At 37.3% G+C, this 17,257-nt stretch overlaps 1 protein-coding gene across 2 annotated transcripts in view; it reads right to left on the bottom strand.

Moving 5' to 3' along the window:
- Positions 1–5,431: 5,431 nt before the first annotated feature.
- The window catches only part of LOC100878150 (trehalase), a 48,289-nt gene continuing 36,463 nt past the window's right edge, over positions 5,432–17,257 (bottom strand). The window contains exons 8-10 of one of the 2 annotated variants that reach the window (XM_076535187.1): positions 16,963–17,162; positions 7,587–7,801; positions 5,432–6,587 (exon numbers count right to left, since the gene is read on the bottom strand). In XM_076535187.1, coding sequence (XP_076391302.1) covers positions 7,634–7,801; positions 16,963–17,162 — 368 coding nt within the window. In that variant the 3' untranslated portion in view covers positions 5,432–6,587; positions 7,587–7,633. The remainder of the gene's footprint in view (positions 6,588–7,586; positions 7,802–16,962; positions 17,163–17,257) is intronic. The other variant, XM_012290375.2, reaches the window with a different exon arrangement.

Here is a 17,257-nt window from a genome sequence, read left to right as displayed (position 1 = left end):
CGATGTTCCAGGATGGGATCAATTGCTTCGCTTTAACGGCGCACAAATAGGCATGGTTACGTATGTAACGGGAGCGATGGGAAACTAATTAACGTGAAGTAAACGAGTGGGATTTCTGCATGAATTGTGTGTACATGGATTGATGAAGTTTCGAAAATAAAGCGAATATTAACTTTGGATTATATTGATGGGACTCGCGACGCACTCTTGACGCACTGGTAAGGAATTGATGACGCACCATTGACGCACTCGTAAGGAGTTGATGACGCACTATTGACGCACTCGGGACGAATTGATGACGCATTACTGACGCAATCGTGATGCATCCACGACGCACCCTTGACGCACTCGTGACGCAGCCACGACGCACGCTTGACGCATTCGTGATGCACCTTTGACGCATTCGTGACGCATTCGTGACGCACTCGCGACGCATCCTTGACGCATTTGTGACGCGCCCTTGACGCATCTTTGACGCATCCTTGATGCACCCTTGATGCATCCTTGACGCACCATTGACGCACTCGTGAGGAATTGATCACGCACTCCTGATGCACTCGTGAGGAATGGATGACGCACCACTGACGCACTCGTGAGGAATTGATGACGCACCCTTGACGCATTCGTGACGCGCCTACGACGCACCTTTGACGCACCCTTGACGCACCCTTGATGCATCCTTGATGCACTCGCGTCGCATCCTTGACGCACCCTTGACGCATTCACGACGCACTTATGACGTACCAGTGACACACTCGTGAAGCACTTGTGACGCATTGATGACGCACTCCTAACGTACTCGTGACGCACTCGTGCGTCAATTGTGATCAATTTTACTCGAATTTTGAATACGTTTTAATTTGAAGTCCAATTATAATTTGTATGATCCACGATTGCATAGTAGCAAATTAACATAACATCCCATATTTCTTTGTCCGTTTTAATATCGCAGCTGTAATTAATTACTTTTGACTGACGCACCTGACAAATGAATCATGGTTCAACGGGTTAACGCTGCTATTACCAAATTGACTAGTTTCAGTATATTACACTTATGACAGAAACTTATTTTATTTTGTATTACTTTTATTACAAAATTATATATTATTTTATGTTAAAAAATTTTATTGTACTTTCGTTGGAATGTCTGCGTTATTTTATTGATATGTAGAATGTATCCGTAAATTGATGCTTCAGTATTTATTTATTTATTTGGTTTTTTTTTTAATTTATTTTCCATTTAAAAGTACTTGTACTAATGTTGTAGTACTTGTACCAATATTGAAGGGAATAGTGATTTTGTGAATACGTTTTTCTTGTTAGAATGATATGATGAATGAGATGACATAGTCTTGCGACATGGTCGTGCATATTTTACTGCACAGTTCGTGTCAAGTGTGTCCAGTTAACAGTCAATATCCCGTACAGCTTACAGCGATTATGGTAAACGGTACCGGCCAGCCGTTTCATATTTTAGTGGCGAACTGTAACGCTGAGGGAGATCACTATAACTATCGGAAGATATTATAGAATGTTTCAGAACGATCGTAGCGTGATGGGATTGTTAATAACGTTCGAGTACTTATTCCTAGCCGCGAACATGCGCTGCCGTTGTTCGGCATAGAGGAATGCAGCTCACGTTCGATATATCATACCATTCGAAAAATTATGATTTTCAGTGGTATACATTATTATTTTTTCGTGAAGTGTTTATAAATTTTTGGGTTTCAAGATTTTTAATTTTTTTTTGGCAATTTAGAATTTTTTAATTTTGGGAGTTTATGATTTGGAATTGGAGAAATTTCAAATTTTGTAATTGAGAAGTTGAGAAATTTCAAATTTTACTGTTTCACAATTTTGCAATTGAGAAGTTGAGAAGTTGAGAAATTTCAAATTTTACAATTTTGCAATTGAGAAGTTGAGAAGTTGAGAAATTTCAAATTTTACAATTTTGCAATTGAGAAGTTGAGAAGTTGAAAAATTTCAAATTTCACAATTTTTCAATTTTACAATTTGGAAATTGAGAAATACCAAACTTTGAAATTTTACAATTATACAACTCAGAAGATGAGAAATACTAAGCTTTGCAATTTTACAATTATACAATTCAGAAGATGAGAAATACTAAGCTTTGCAATTTTATATTTTAGAAATTGAGAAATTTCATATTTAACTTTCCAATTCACAACATCACAGATCTACAAATTGTCAAGCCAACAAATTTTAAATTTACCAAATAAAAAATTAAAAATATACAAATTTACAATTGTAATTCAACAATTTTTTATTGCACGACTATTGACACCAAAATCTATCTTTAACTATCAAAATTTCGACAACAAACTTTACAACCGATCGTCCCCCAACTACATTTAGATTTCAATTTATACAGCCGTCCATAAACTCTCTTTCCCAGGCCATATATCGGGAGTCTAATATACTGCTTTCCACAAGAATGTTCGAGGTTAATGGTAGCGTGAATCGATCTGACATTATTCTGTCCGCGATGGACGAATGAAAAAAGGACGCTGTAAATTGTCCGCAATTTCCTCTCCTTCGTTCCTGCGGTCCGATAAAATCTGTGTAAAAGGGCAAAATGCAATAAAAAGTATCGAAAGAGTAACGTGAGTCTCGAAATTGCAGGAGTCGTGTTTAACGGTGTAAAAGAAACTCGTATCGACATAGTCGAAGCGGGAGACTCGCGACGATGTGTTCGCGCGAAAATATGCTTTGTAAATGGTCTGTTTCCGGTTACCTATTCGACGCGATGCACAATAGCCAGTTGGTTGGTTACATTTCGCTTCTTCCGGTCGATCAAGCGGAATCGGGAGAAATCTTGAACGTGAATTGCGTTTCGACGCGATGCCACTTATTTTTCAGTCGGGACACGTTCGGTTCGTGTACTTTTTACAATCACTGAAAAATTCTACTGAATTATTGACACGGATACAACCATTTTATTCCCGGACAAGTAATTAATCTTTCCTGTGAGATTACTTATCGAATAAAATTAATTTTCTCTATTTACTTATTTGTAGAAAATTTTTTTAGACTGTTATTTAATTAAAATTTATTTAGATGATTCATTAAAAGCATTATAACTTGTAAAACATGTTCTCAATTAATTATGAACGTTCAAAGATATTTTGTTTTACTACAAACATTTTTGTCTTTTGTTCTTATATACTTCGTTCAAATTTCCCGCCAAAGTTTAAACATGGCGCCACCAGTCAGCCAAGCGCAACTCTAACCTCTCACTATCTATTTTTAATTAATTATGAACGTTCAAAGATATTTTGTTTCACTACAAACATTTTTGTCTTTTGTTCTCATATACTTCGTTCAAATTTCCCGCCAAAGTTCAAACATGGCGCCACCAGTCAGCCAAACGCAACTCTAACCTCTCACTATCTATTTTTAATTAATTACGAACGTTCAAAGATATTTTATTTCACTACAAACATTTTCTGTCTTGCGTTCTTATATACTTCGTTCAAATTTCCCGCCAAAGTTCAAACATGGCGCCACCAGTCAGCCAAGCGCAACTCTAACCTCCAACTGACATAAATCATCTAAAACTCACCTAACTATACATTTATAATAACTATTAACAAACACAAAGAACTATACTTCATGTATATTACTTAAAAACATAAAATTTCTCGAATAAATAAGTTTCGAAAGTGCCAATAGACGCGTCGATTAGTTTGTCGAACTCCCTACAGATGGCCACAGCAGAATGGACTGCAATTTCAAAATAAAGTAATAAAGCATTCTTCGATAAGCAAAGCTTAAAATTTTCATAAAAACGTCGTTTGATTTTTAAGGTATTTAACCTTTTAACGAAATGCAATTAAAGCAGCCTTTGTGTACAAAATTAAAACTGGCAGATGAATGCAAATTTGCTGCAATATCACGCGCGTGACTGAAATGGTATTTTACAATTTAATCAAGCTGAAAAACATCCTATGCATGTGTAAATAAGTTCATCTGTTTTTAAAGGATTACTGATATGGCGAGTGACCTAAAAAATTACGCCGATATTCCGCGAAATGAAACGTCGCGGCAGAATTTTAATGAATTTCTAGCTGAAAAATCAGCTAAACACCCCAGGCAACAATTAAATTTTCTTAACAGAGTATTTGTTATTTGTATCTATATTTAAGAAACATTTCTCTTGGCCAGTCTTTCGTGAAGAATGAGACGTTTTCTCGTATCTGCAAGACTCGAGATTCGTCATAACTCGTCAAGGAGTTGTTGACACGCGCGCGAAAATATTTAGCAAGTAAATAGAGGGAGCGTTCCATGCAGTTGTGTGCGCGCTTTATTATTCATTTTTCATTTTTCGGAGATACTCTCGCGAGATTTTTCGTCCGATGAAAAATGGGACTTAAAATTCAAACTTTGCTCTTCTATCAGTTTCCAAAGGCGACATGGGTGATATAGTGTGTTGCGATACGAGGTCTGGCGATTTAATACGTTGCAAAATATTGCGGAACTGACGGTGTCTTCGCGTTGCGATTTAATGCATCACGATAACAAATACGTGGTAATTTTACATTGCGATATAACGCGTTGGGATACTAACTTCTGGCGATGTAACATAATAGGACACGAACGTGTGGCGATATAACGAATTGCAATCCTAATGAGTGGTGATATAGTACGCAGCCATATAATGCGCCGCAATTCCAACGCATGACAATATAACACGCGGCGATATAACACGCTGCAATTCCAACGCGTAGCAATACATCGCGCTGCAATTCCAACGCGTAGCGATGTAATAGGCTTCAATTCCAACGTATGGCAATATAACGCGTAGCAATTCCAACGCGTGGCGATATAACGCGCTGCAATTCCAACGCGTGGCGATATAATGGGCTGCAATTCCAACGGATGGGAATATAACGCGCCGGAATTCCAACGCGGGCCTATATAAGACGCCGCAATTCCAATGCGTGGCAATTCCAACGCGTGGCAATTCCAACGCGCGGCAATTCCAACCCGCTGGAACTCCAACGCGTGGCGATATAACGCGCTGGAACTCCAATGTGTGGCGATATAACGCGCTGCAATTCCAACGCGTGACAATATAATGGGCTGAAATTCCAACGGATGGCAATATAACGCCCCAGAATTTCAACGCGTGGCGACATGAGACGCTGTAATTACAACGCCTGGCAATATAACGCAAAGTAACTCCAACGCATGGCAATATAACGGGCTGCAATCCCAACGCATGGCAATATAATGCGTAGCCATATAACGCAAAGTAACGACAACACTTAGCAATATAACTCGTTGCAATTTCAACACGTGGCGATTTTATGTTACAATGAACAATCGTGTTTCCTGTTACGTTCGAAATATTTTCTAATACGAATTTCACCGAACGAAAGGTAATAAATAAATTCATGTTTCTCCATGGTAAATTATAACCTTTACTTTATTTTCACACAAGCGCACGGTACCTTTGTACGCGTAACTTGACAATTCGATTAATAATGTATTAAATTATCGATTTCTCTCTCGTAAACCTTCGTTATTTTCCATGCTTGTTGTTCGATAGCTGCTCGCGATAAAGTCGATAAAACGATTCTTTGGAAATTACATACACGATGTTCAAGGGGCAAAATATCGAAGGTCTCCTTTCTTCAAACATCAAACAAAACTTTTCTTTAACTAACTTATCGTTACAGCTAGCATTAAATTACAATACTGACGAGTTGCACACAATCATACTTTGTGATTATCATATACGTAGACGATATACACGACTTAAAACAAGAAAAATATAATAAAGAGAAAACAGAAAAACAATATAACATTAGAGCGACGTCAGCGACGTCGGGTAACCACTCGTTTGTTTGCGCTAAAAGGGTTTCTGCGTTTTGTTAAGCACAACGAATTTAACCACATTCAAGGTCCAAATCGATGCAATCGTAAATTCAAATTTGTTGCGCGAATTGTGGAGACCGAGGTCGAAAGTAACAATTCGCGCTATAATTTTAAGAGAACGCTCTTTCAAGTGCTGTTCGCATGCCAACATCTGCTATTAACATAATATTCCATGTTGAAACGTTTGCAATTATTAACAAAAACGAATAGCAACATTGATCACAAGGAGTTCAAAATTTTAATGACATTCGACATTTTGTTTATAATAAACAATTAAGTTAAAAATGTTTTAACTTTTTTTTAAATGTTTTTAATCTTAAAAATGTTTCTTTAAACAAATGATAATTTTGTGAAGTATTTTTTACTGTTTGCAAATATTTCTTTTGTGGTCTTGTGTGGTGTTAGACGGCATTGTTTAGCGCGAATTGACTTTCACCCAGATCTACGGTGCTTAGGTTGCAAGAACAGAACCGAGCCAAACCGGGTAATTGTACAGCCAACTGTAAGTACAAACACCTACTATCAACGCGGACAAGAATGTTCGATCACGAATTGTGAGACAAAGAGAAGATTCTCTTAAAGCATACGTGGGGTTGAACGGTGGGTCTTGCAAAATGCGCTGCCCTGTTTTTTCCGTGTAGACTAGATTCGTTGGAAAACACACGTTGCATTGTCATCTATGAAACCTGGAACAAACAATATCTCTTTAAAAACTTGAAAAGAATCTAAACACATTCAAAGTACAGATAAGTAGTATTAATATCAATAGTTTATCAATGTTAGAATAGCTTATCAAACAAATAGCAAAATTCAATAAATATTTCAAGAGGAAAAAATGAATTCAAGAAACCTACTCCCAGAGGAAAAAACGAGATCAAAGAAATTGGAAAACGTATACAGCAATGGGTTTGAACAAATTGAAAATATATGTACGTTCAGAAAAATTCTGAAAGTTAAAGCGAGGTAAGATGAAATATAATTTATTTAACGATGGTACGTTGACGATCTAGAGAATTTGGGGATCTAGGGAATTTGGAAACTAGAGAATTGGGGATCTAGGGAATTTGGAAACTGGAGAATTGGGGATTTAGGGAATTTGGAATCCAGTGAATTTTGGGATCTAGGGAATTTGGAATCTAGGGAATTGGGGGACTTGGGAATTTGGGGGTCTAGGGAATTTGGAAATCTAAGGAATTGGAGTTCTAGGAAATTTAGGGATCTAGGGGATTTTGTAATATTGAGAACTTGAACCGTAGGGAATTGGGGATCTAAGGAATTTGGGGGTCTAGGGAATTTGGGAACCTAAGGAATTGGGGTTCTAGGAAATTTAGGGATCTAGGGGATTTTGTAATCTTGAGAATTCGAATCCTAGGGAATTGGGGATCTATGGAATTTGGGAATCTAAGGAATTGGGGTTCTAGGAAATTTATGGATCTAGGGGATTTTGTAATCTTTAGAATTTGAACCCTAGGGAATTGGGGATCTATGGAATTTGGGGGTCTAGGGAATTTGGAAATCTAAAGAATTTGGGAACCTTGAGAATTTGCAAATCTAAGAAATTTAGGAACCTCGAAAATTTGGTAATCTAGGGAACTTGGGAATCTAGAGAACTTGAAATCTAGGGAATTGATACATTTCGAAGAAGCGTTACAAATTAAATAAAAGCAATGATAAGAAAAATATACTTTGAAGGTTGGATATCTATCACCCAATTAATTACGTTTCTCATCTGTTATTCTTCCATCACCGTGAAAAAATCACTGGTGTTTCTGGGCTCTCTCCCTTTGATGGCCGAGAAGGTGTTCAGGAACTCGAGGACCACTCCATTGGTCCATCCAAAACCCGTTTGTACATTGTATTCTCCTCCACCGCCTCCTTGACCAGGTATAATCGCATCGTACTGCAATTAAAACACTAATTATCTCCAGCAATCACTCGATTCATCCTCAAAGGACCCTCTACTCGGAAGTAATCAACGTACGCACCAATCGACTTTCTTTATTAATTTCCGAGAGTCCTGTCGTGTACAGAAGCTTGCTCTCGAAGATACAAGAAAGATGGCTGTTATCGTGATTATTATTTTTCTTCCAGAATTTCATATCTTTCGCTACTAACTACTATTTCTAATGTCGTTCATTTTTCTAATTTTTCATCTACGTTAAAATTGGAAATTCTGTATTGCGATATAACGCATTGGGATATCAATTTTTGGCGATATAAGGAACTGCAATCTCAACGGGTGGCGATACAACGCGACACAATTCCAATGGGTGGCAATATAACGCACTGCAATTCCAACGGGTGGGGATATAATGGGCTGAAATTCCTACGCATGGCAATATAACGCACTGAAATTCCCATGCGTGGCGATATAACACGTGGCAGTATAACGCGCTGAAATTCCAACGCATGGAAGCTTCAACACATGGTAATACAACGCGTGGCGATACAACGCGCTGCAATCCCAGCACATAGCGATTCCAACGCGTGACAATTCCAACGCGTGCCAATATAACGCATTATAATTCCAACGCGTCGCAATTCCAACGCGCTGCAATTCCATCGCGTGGCAATATACCGCATTATAACTCCAACGCGTCGCAATTCCAACGCGCTGCAATTCCAACGCGCAGCAGTTCTAGCACGCAGCAATTCCAACGCGTCGTAATTCCATCGCGTGCCAATATAACGCATTATAATTCCAACGCGCTGCAATTCCATCGCGTGGCAATATAACGCACTATAATTCCAACGCGCCGCAATTCCAACGCGCTGCAATTCCAACGCGCAGCAGGTTTAGCACGCAGCAATTCCAACGCGTCGTAATTCCAACGCGCTGCAATTCTATCGCGTGGCAATATAACGCATTATAACTCCAACGCGTTGCAATTCCAACGCGCCGCAATTCCAACGCGCAGCAGTTCCACCACGCAGCAATTCCAACGCGTCGTAATTCCAACGCGCTGCAATTCCATCGCGTGGCAATATAACGCACTATAATTCCAACGCGTCGCAATTCCAACGCGCTGCAATTCCACCGCGTGGCAATTCCAACGCGCTGCAATTCCAACGTGTGGCAATTCCAACGTGTGACGATATATTAGGCTGAAATTCATTCTCTATTTTAATTCATAATTCTATTATGTGTGATATTGCACCCAAATATTTACAATTTCTATTTTTAATTTAATTTAAAATAAATATTTTCATGTAGTTAAGATTGTAAAGGTTGATCTAGAGATCCCAAAGTTCAAAAACTCCAAGACCCTAAATCTCCAAATACAAGTTGAACTCGATGCAATAAAACTGTCAAATGATAAATTTCCAAGTCCACAAAAGAATTTTCCAGTCCATCAATTGCGACTATAATTTTCTCACATCGCCGGCGAACCACCACGGACCCTAATTCTATTACCAAGAATAACGCGCAGATGGCATAAAAAAGTGGACGAAGGCAAGATTTACAGTAAAGCGTAGCAAGTTCCATACAGAATTCTAAGAGACAAGAGAATCAACACTTGGAGCAAGTAGCTCGCGATGACTAATTAAAGTTTACCAAGTTGATCATTGAGCGGGATTAACTTTCGCTTCTAATGAAATTCTGAACAAGGACGAGAAGAAATGTCTCTGTCTCCCGTGCCGGTTACGCACATATACAAAGCGGACGGTTGCAAGGCAATCCGTAGTCAAAGAGACTCTTGTCCCTCTCTGTTCATCCCTTAAGACAAATCGCGATTAAAGTAACTGTAGGAAAAGAAGGAAAACTCGAGGGAATGCTTCGTTAAGGTGTGTTAAAAATTCATTACCTTTTACGGGGCACGTTGTTTGCATTTACTCGCATTAGTCTTCTCGTTTTCGACGGCCAAATGAATTGCATTTAATTTGTTAAAAAGCACTCCGATAACGCGCCCCTGATCCGGCTAAGTTGAAAATCCTCTGCTCGAGAAACTAGAGACTTCACGCGGAATATAGGATTATACGAATTGATGGAAAATTATTGTCTTAAATGCACGGAGTGAAAACGGCTTTATAACGAGAGATTATTTTCGGTATCGTTAGCGAGCAATTCTTTTATCGGGATAACAATTTATTTTCCAAGAATGAGCTTCAGTATTTTATGCTGTTTTCAAGAAAATTTAGGGAGGAGTACTTTGCTGATTTTGTCGACATACTTATTTTGCTTTGCATGAAATTTTTTACAAATTGTAATAGGGGTCAATCTTTGTGTACCAAGGTATTTTTTTAGATAATAATTTCATTAGAAATTTTGTTAGGAATGTATTAGATTTTTGTAATGTTTCACAGAAAGTATAATATACAGGTTATGTACCATGCAATTATTTTAGTGATAAATCAGTCACTTGGTAGAAGTCTGAAATTAATAACAAGGTTGTAAAATATAATGGAACAACGTGTTAAGATAAATTGGTCTCGTGTTTAATTGGGATGGCATTTTTCAAATTACGAGTTCTGATAGTCCTGCTTGAAATTGCTGCGAACTACAAAAGAAGATTTAAGAGCCTAGCTCGTAATTGCAGTTTTATACCCCTAGCGACAATAATTCTCAATGAACTTCAGGAAATATCGAAGAAAATTATCGCGGGCATTATCGTTATTAGACGTGGAATTTATTGCTGAGGAAATCGTATCGAATGCTATAGAAGAAATTGGACGATCTTTTCCATTATTTGAAATTTATACGAACACGTTACAATTGACAAATTTTATATTTGATGAATGACTGTGGATTTGACAATTTCGATATATTTTAATATTTTATATTCAATTTTCTGTGTACTTCTAAATCCTTGTACTGATAAATTCCTGTACTACTAAACGCCTGTACTGCTAAAGCCCTGTACTGCTAAACCCCTACTCCCTAAGTCCCCAATTCCACATACCCCAAATTTTCAAAGTTTCAAATTCCATAAGTTTCCAATTTCTCAAGTTTTCAATTCCATAAATCCCCAATTCCACAATTACCCAATTCCACAAATCTCCAATTCCATAAGTCCCCAATTCCACAATTACCCAATTCCATATATCCCAAATTTTCAAAGTTTCAAATTCCATAAGTCTCCAATTTCTCAAGTTTTCAATTCCATAAATCCCCAATTCCACAATTACCCAATTCCACAATTACCCAATTCCACAATTACCCAATTCCACAAGTCCCCAATTCCACATACCCCAAATTTTCAAAGTTTCAAATTTCATAAGTCCCCAATTTCTCAAGTTTTCAATTCCATAAATCCCCAATTCCACAAATCTTCAATTCCATAAGTCCCCAATTCCACAATTACCCAATTCCACAAGTCCCCAATTCCACAATTACCCAATTCCACATATCCCAAATTTTCAAAGTTTCAAATTCCATAACTCTCCAATTTCTCAAGTTTTCAATTCCATAAATCCCTAATTCCACAATTACCCAATTCCACAAATCATCAATTCCATACGTCCCCAATTCCACAATTACCCAATTCCACAGGTCCCAAATTCCATATATCCCAAATTTTCCAAGTTTCAAATTCCATAAGTCCCCAATTCTACAATTTCCCAATTTCATAAGTCCCCAATTTCAGAAGCCACCAATTTCTCAAATTTCAAATTCCACAAGTTGTCTTGGCAGTGTCATAAAAATTGTTAGCCCACACCGAGCTTTTGTGAAACGTAAAAATTCTTCGAAGAGTCACTCTCGAGTCATCAAGTACGCAGTAAAATAAAAGTACGTATCAAGTTCCAAGTATCAGGTTTCAGGTATCAAGTATCAGGTTTCAAATATCAAGTTTCAAGTATCGAGTTACAAGTCTGGTCGTTAAAAGTACGTATCAAGTTACAAGTATCAGGTTTCAGGTATCAAGTGTCGGGTTTCAAATATCAAGTTTCAAGTTCCAAGTATCAGGTTTCAGGTATCAAGTGTCGGGTTTCAAATATCACGTTTCAAGTTCCAAGTATCAGGTTTCAGGTATCAAGTGTCAGAATCCTTCAGAATCACTTCAGCTACCTCCTATTTCGAGGACCTACACTAGTTGTGTAGGTTCCTTTTATCAATGTACACCTGGATCATTTAACTACCTAGTGACTTGTATCCAGAACTCTAGCATCAAAGTGCTACTCTCATTGTAACGTACATGCGTCCCCACTTCCAACGCAAAATAAAGGATATTGATATCAATCTATCGACAAAATCAGCAAAGTTTTCGGTGCACAAATTCGTGTAACACGCCACCGCTTCATTTGTCCGTGTCCATGATCGGAAAAGCATAAACAATGTTTTTCAGTCTACCGACAGGCTTCATAAATTTTCCTTCGGCTCACGCTATCGCGATGCGAGCGAACCGCAATCGTAGGACGGTTTTCAGCTGTGACGAACGCGCGATGCATGTACTGCCTTTCACGAACGATCGCGATACACGGAAAGGTGAAAAAGACCGATAAAAACGTGGAAAAGGTAAATGACGTACAAACCGGACGGGAGAACAGACGAGCTTCTGACCATGCGAACGTTCGCAGACCGATAAAAAATGATGAACAGAGATTCATTCCATTTCCAGTAAATCCGACTCACACCGAGCGGCGTTCTTGTCGAACGAGAATATTTCAACGTAAATTTATGCATCTATCTTGTAGCCCCGATAGTCCCTTTTGTCGAAGGCAGGACATATCTCAGTTAACCGAGTGATGCCATAAAGCCTCATGTACCGGAGGAAAATTGAACACCTTGTCCGTAGAGGGCATACGTATTCGCGTGTGAAAATGTTGACCTTGTAAAGCGAATTCTAGTCGCAACAATTTGTCGCGGGAACGGAACTGTAATATTTTTGCATTCTTAGTTTACGATCGCGGGTGATTTACGGTTGGGACGTAACACCGTTTTCGAATGATTGGAATACTTGAATGAATTGCATGATTTCAATATGGGGAGCGTTGGAATTTTCAATTGGGTTGGATAGAAATTTAATAATGGAGTTGTCGAATGGGTGAATAATTGAATATTGGAGTACTTCAGGAATTGGAGAATTGAAGTTTGAATGAGTTGATGAATTTAGTAGTTGACAGATAGAAGAATTGTATAATGGAAGACTAGGATGATTGACGAATTGAAGAATTGAATAATGGAAGAGTAGGATAATTGATGAATTGAAGAATTGAATAATGGAAGACAAGGATAATTGACGAATTGAACAATTGAATAGTGAAAGATAAGGATAATTGACAAATAGAACCATTGAATAATGGAAGACTAGGCTGATTGACGAATTGAAGAATTGAATAATGGAAAACTGGGACAATTGACGAATTGAAGAACTGAATAATGGAACACTAGGATAATTGACAAATAGAAGAATTGAATAATGGAAAACTAGGATAATTGACGAATATAAGAATTGAATAATGGAAGACTAGGATAACTGACAAATAGTAGAATTGAATAATGGAATACTAGGACAATTGACGAATTGAAAAATTGAATAATGGAAGACTCGGATAATTGACGAATTGAAGAATTGAATAATGGAAGACTGGGATAATTGACAAATAGAAGAATTGAATAATGGAAGAGTAGGATAATTGGCGAATTGTAGAATTTAATAATGGAAGACTAGGATAATTGACGAATTGAAGAATTGAATAATGGAAGACTAGGATAATTGACGAATAGAGGAATTGAATAATGGAAGACTAGGATAATTGACGAATTGAAGAACTAAATAATGGAAGACTAGGATAATTGACAAGTTGAAGAATGGAATATTGAAGAATTGAGACTGGAAGAACTGAAAATTGAAGAACTGAAAATTGAAGAATTGAAATTTGAAGAATTGAAGTATGAATGAGTTGATGAATTTAATAATTGACAAATAGAAGAATTGATAGTGACAAATTAAAGAGTAGAAATTGAAATCTGAAGAATTGAATACTGAAGAACTGAATAATGAGAAATTGAAATTTAAAGAATTGAAAAATTCGAGAAGTGAAATTTAAAGAGTTGAAATTCGCAAAATTGAAATTTGAAGATTGGAAAATTGAAGAGCCGAAATTCGAAGAACTGAATTTTGAAGAATTGAAATTTAGAGAATTGAAAAATTGAGGAATTGAAAATTGAAAAACTGAAATTCGAAGAATTGAAATTTGGATTAGTTGAATATTGAAGAACTGTAAATTGAAAATTGAAGAATTGAATATGGAAAAATAGAAGAATTGACTAATAACAAAATTGAAAAGATGAAGATTTAAATTATCGAAGAATCGAAGATTGATTTCCCCAGCTCTTCTCTTCCCCAAAATGACATATTCGAATATTAAAACAATTCATTACCTCAAATCCACGATGCAATTTGAAATTCATGTACTTTCAATATTCAACTTTCCGCAATAAAGAAACTGTCGTTACAAATTAACTAAACGATTGAAAGTTCCGCATTCTTAATTGCCATTATTAACAAAGCTTTAAAGCATCAAAATTTTATATTCACTGTAAAAAAACAGAGAGTTGTTAAACTATAGTTCAGCATCAGCACCAACTTTTACTACTGGCGTCATAAAGCAAAACTTTTAATTAAGGGCGGAGACTGCTTCGAGATCTGCTCCGAACAGATTGAAACTGTAAACAAACGGGTGTTACTGAAACTGCATAAAATTGTTAAAGTAACTAAAATTAGTAATCAAGCGATCAAAAATAGCATAACCAAAACCGAACCTCAAGTAAAATTAAATGGATTTGAATTTTATTTCCATTGGAAGTCATTACATCTAATCAAAATCTCTTTTCTTTTTTGAAAACCTTAATTTTCAAATTTCCATCACAGTATCTTTTCACAGATGAAAATGTCCATCTCGCTATTTTCTCGATATTAAATTTTTCAATATCCATCAGTTTCTTCGTGTAATCAAGAAAAGAACGATGATAAATTATTGGAAGCTTAATAAACTTAAATAGCTTTCGTCTCTTGCTTTCCAGGAGAGAGTGAGACGTCATCCGGTATCTCATTTCATCTTGGCTTAAATAATTTCCACGATCTTCAATAAGTAAACTCGATTCAAATGACAAGGTAGAATTACTTCTTACACAGAGAGTTTCTCTGTAAAATTAATTGCGCACATGCGACTGTTCATACAAGTTCCATTTAAAAATGTCAGTCAGTGTTCGATAACAAATTAACGTAAAACAGAAACTTGACTCTGTAAATAAAAAATGATTCCTCCATTTAAAAATATACAAAAAGAACTCATTCTGATAAAAGTCTCCGATACGAAGATGCAAATTATCACGGAATATAAAATGGATTTATGCGAGAAATAAATTGGCCAACCTAGAAAAATGTATGTAACTACACCCAGAAATATTCGCATGTATATTGCAATCTGGCAGAATGACAATTTTTGTGACGTAAAATAAATAGCATCTATATTTGTAAGACAAATGACAACCATGTTCATAAAATAAATTACCTTTCTAATTTGTGGGACGTGTCATTTGCATTAACGAAATAGATGAGAGTAGTTGTTGAACTAAATATTTATGATACAAATTGCATTTATATTTATGTAACATATGTACATAGCTGAGTTTCAAATTCCATGAGTCCTCAATTTCTCAAGTTCTTAATTACATAATTACCCAATTCCATAGGTCCCCAAATCCACAAGTCCTTAACTCCATAAGTTTCCAATTCCACCAGTCCCCAATTTCACAAATCTCCAATTTCTCAAGTTTCTAATTCCACAAGTCCCCAATTCCACAAATTCCCAATTCCATAATCCCCCAATTCCACAAGTCCCCAATTCCACAAGTCCTCAATTCCACAAATCCCCAATTCCATAAGTCCCCAATTCCACACATTCCCAATTCCATAAGTCCCCAATTCCACACATTCCCAATTCCACAAGTCCCCAATTCCATAAGTCCCCAACTCCACAAGTACCTAATTCCACAAATCCCCAATTCCATAAGTCCCCAATTCCACAAGCCCCCAATTCCACATATCCCCAATTTCTCAAGTTTCCAATTCCACAAGTCCCCAATTCCACAAGCCCCCAATACCACAAGCCCCCAATTCCACAAGTCCCCAATTCCATAACTCCCCAATTCCACAAGTCCCCAATTCCATAAGTCCCCAATTCCACAAGTCCCCAATTCCACACATTCCCAATTCCACAAGTCCCCAATTCCATACGTCCCCAACTCCACAAGTCCCTAATTCCACAAATCCCCAATTCCATAAGTCCCCAATTCCACAAGTCCCCAATTCCACGAGTCCCCAATTCCACAAATCCCCAATTCCATAAGTCCCCAATTCCACAAGTCCCCAATTCCACGAGGCCCAATTCCACAAATCCCCAATTCCATAAGTCCCCAATTCCATAAGTCCCCAATTACACAAATCCCCAATTCCATAAGTCCCCAATTCCACAAATTCCCAATTCCATAAGTCCCCAATTCCACTAGTCCCCAATTCCACAAGTCCCCAATTCCATAAGTCCCCAATTCCACAAGTCACAAGTCTGGTCCTTACAAGGTATGTAGCACGTTCCAAATATCAGGTTTCAGGTGTCAAGTGTCAGGTTACAAATATCAAGTTTCAAGTTCCAAGTGTCAGGTTTCAGGTTTTAAATTTCTAGTTTCAAGTTTCAATATCAGGTTTCATGCATCGAGTGTCAGGTTTATGATCGAACATGTTATTTATAACATTTGCATAAACGAAACAGATTTTAGTTATTCTTGAACTAAACATTTATGAAACAAATGATATTTATATCCAAGAAACAAAAAATTGCAATACCAAAATAAATATTATGAATAATTACAAAGTAGAAGTTATCTGCATGTTCGAAGCAAATGTTATTCGTTAATTGATCGTACCAGAAGTGACTCTGTTTCAACACGCGAAAGATAAATACGCAATTAGAAGAAATGATACGCGATAAATGAAGAGTGCAGACGTATCCGCGCAATGATCCGTTTCGTTAATTTGATACCGTCCATTTCGTGTCTATTATTTGCTCGAGGCAAACACACCGAATTACTCTCGATTTATGGTATTAGCTGCGGCTTACTTTTTCATACATGTTTCCAGTTTCCGCATAACCGACGTAATTAGAGCCGAGCCATCTAGATGCCAATTCATCGGCGAACTCCATTGCTTCTCTCACCCCGGTCCAGTAAAGACCCATCACAATGAACGATTGTAGTGGTGGCCAAGCGTTTGGAAAATCCCATTGTTCTCCCGTCTGATTTAGGGACGTGGGTGTTCCACCTACGGTACCGAAATAAAAACAATTTGATTAAAGCAACCTTATCGTACGCGTCTATTTCTACTCGCCGCGTCTGTAACTCGACTCTTCCTAGAAA

This window comes from Megachile rotundata, chromosome 8 (assembly GCF_050947335.1).
Source record: "Megachile rotundata isolate GNS110a chromosome 8, iyMegRotu1, whole genome shotgun sequence".
In the NCBI taxonomy this organism is placed as follows: Eukaryota; Metazoa; Arthropoda; class Insecta; order Hymenoptera; family Megachilidae; genus Megachile; species Megachile rotundata.
The sequence above is the reverse complement of the archived record's forward strand: the minus strand, read 5'-3'. Positions and strand labels throughout refer to the sequence as shown.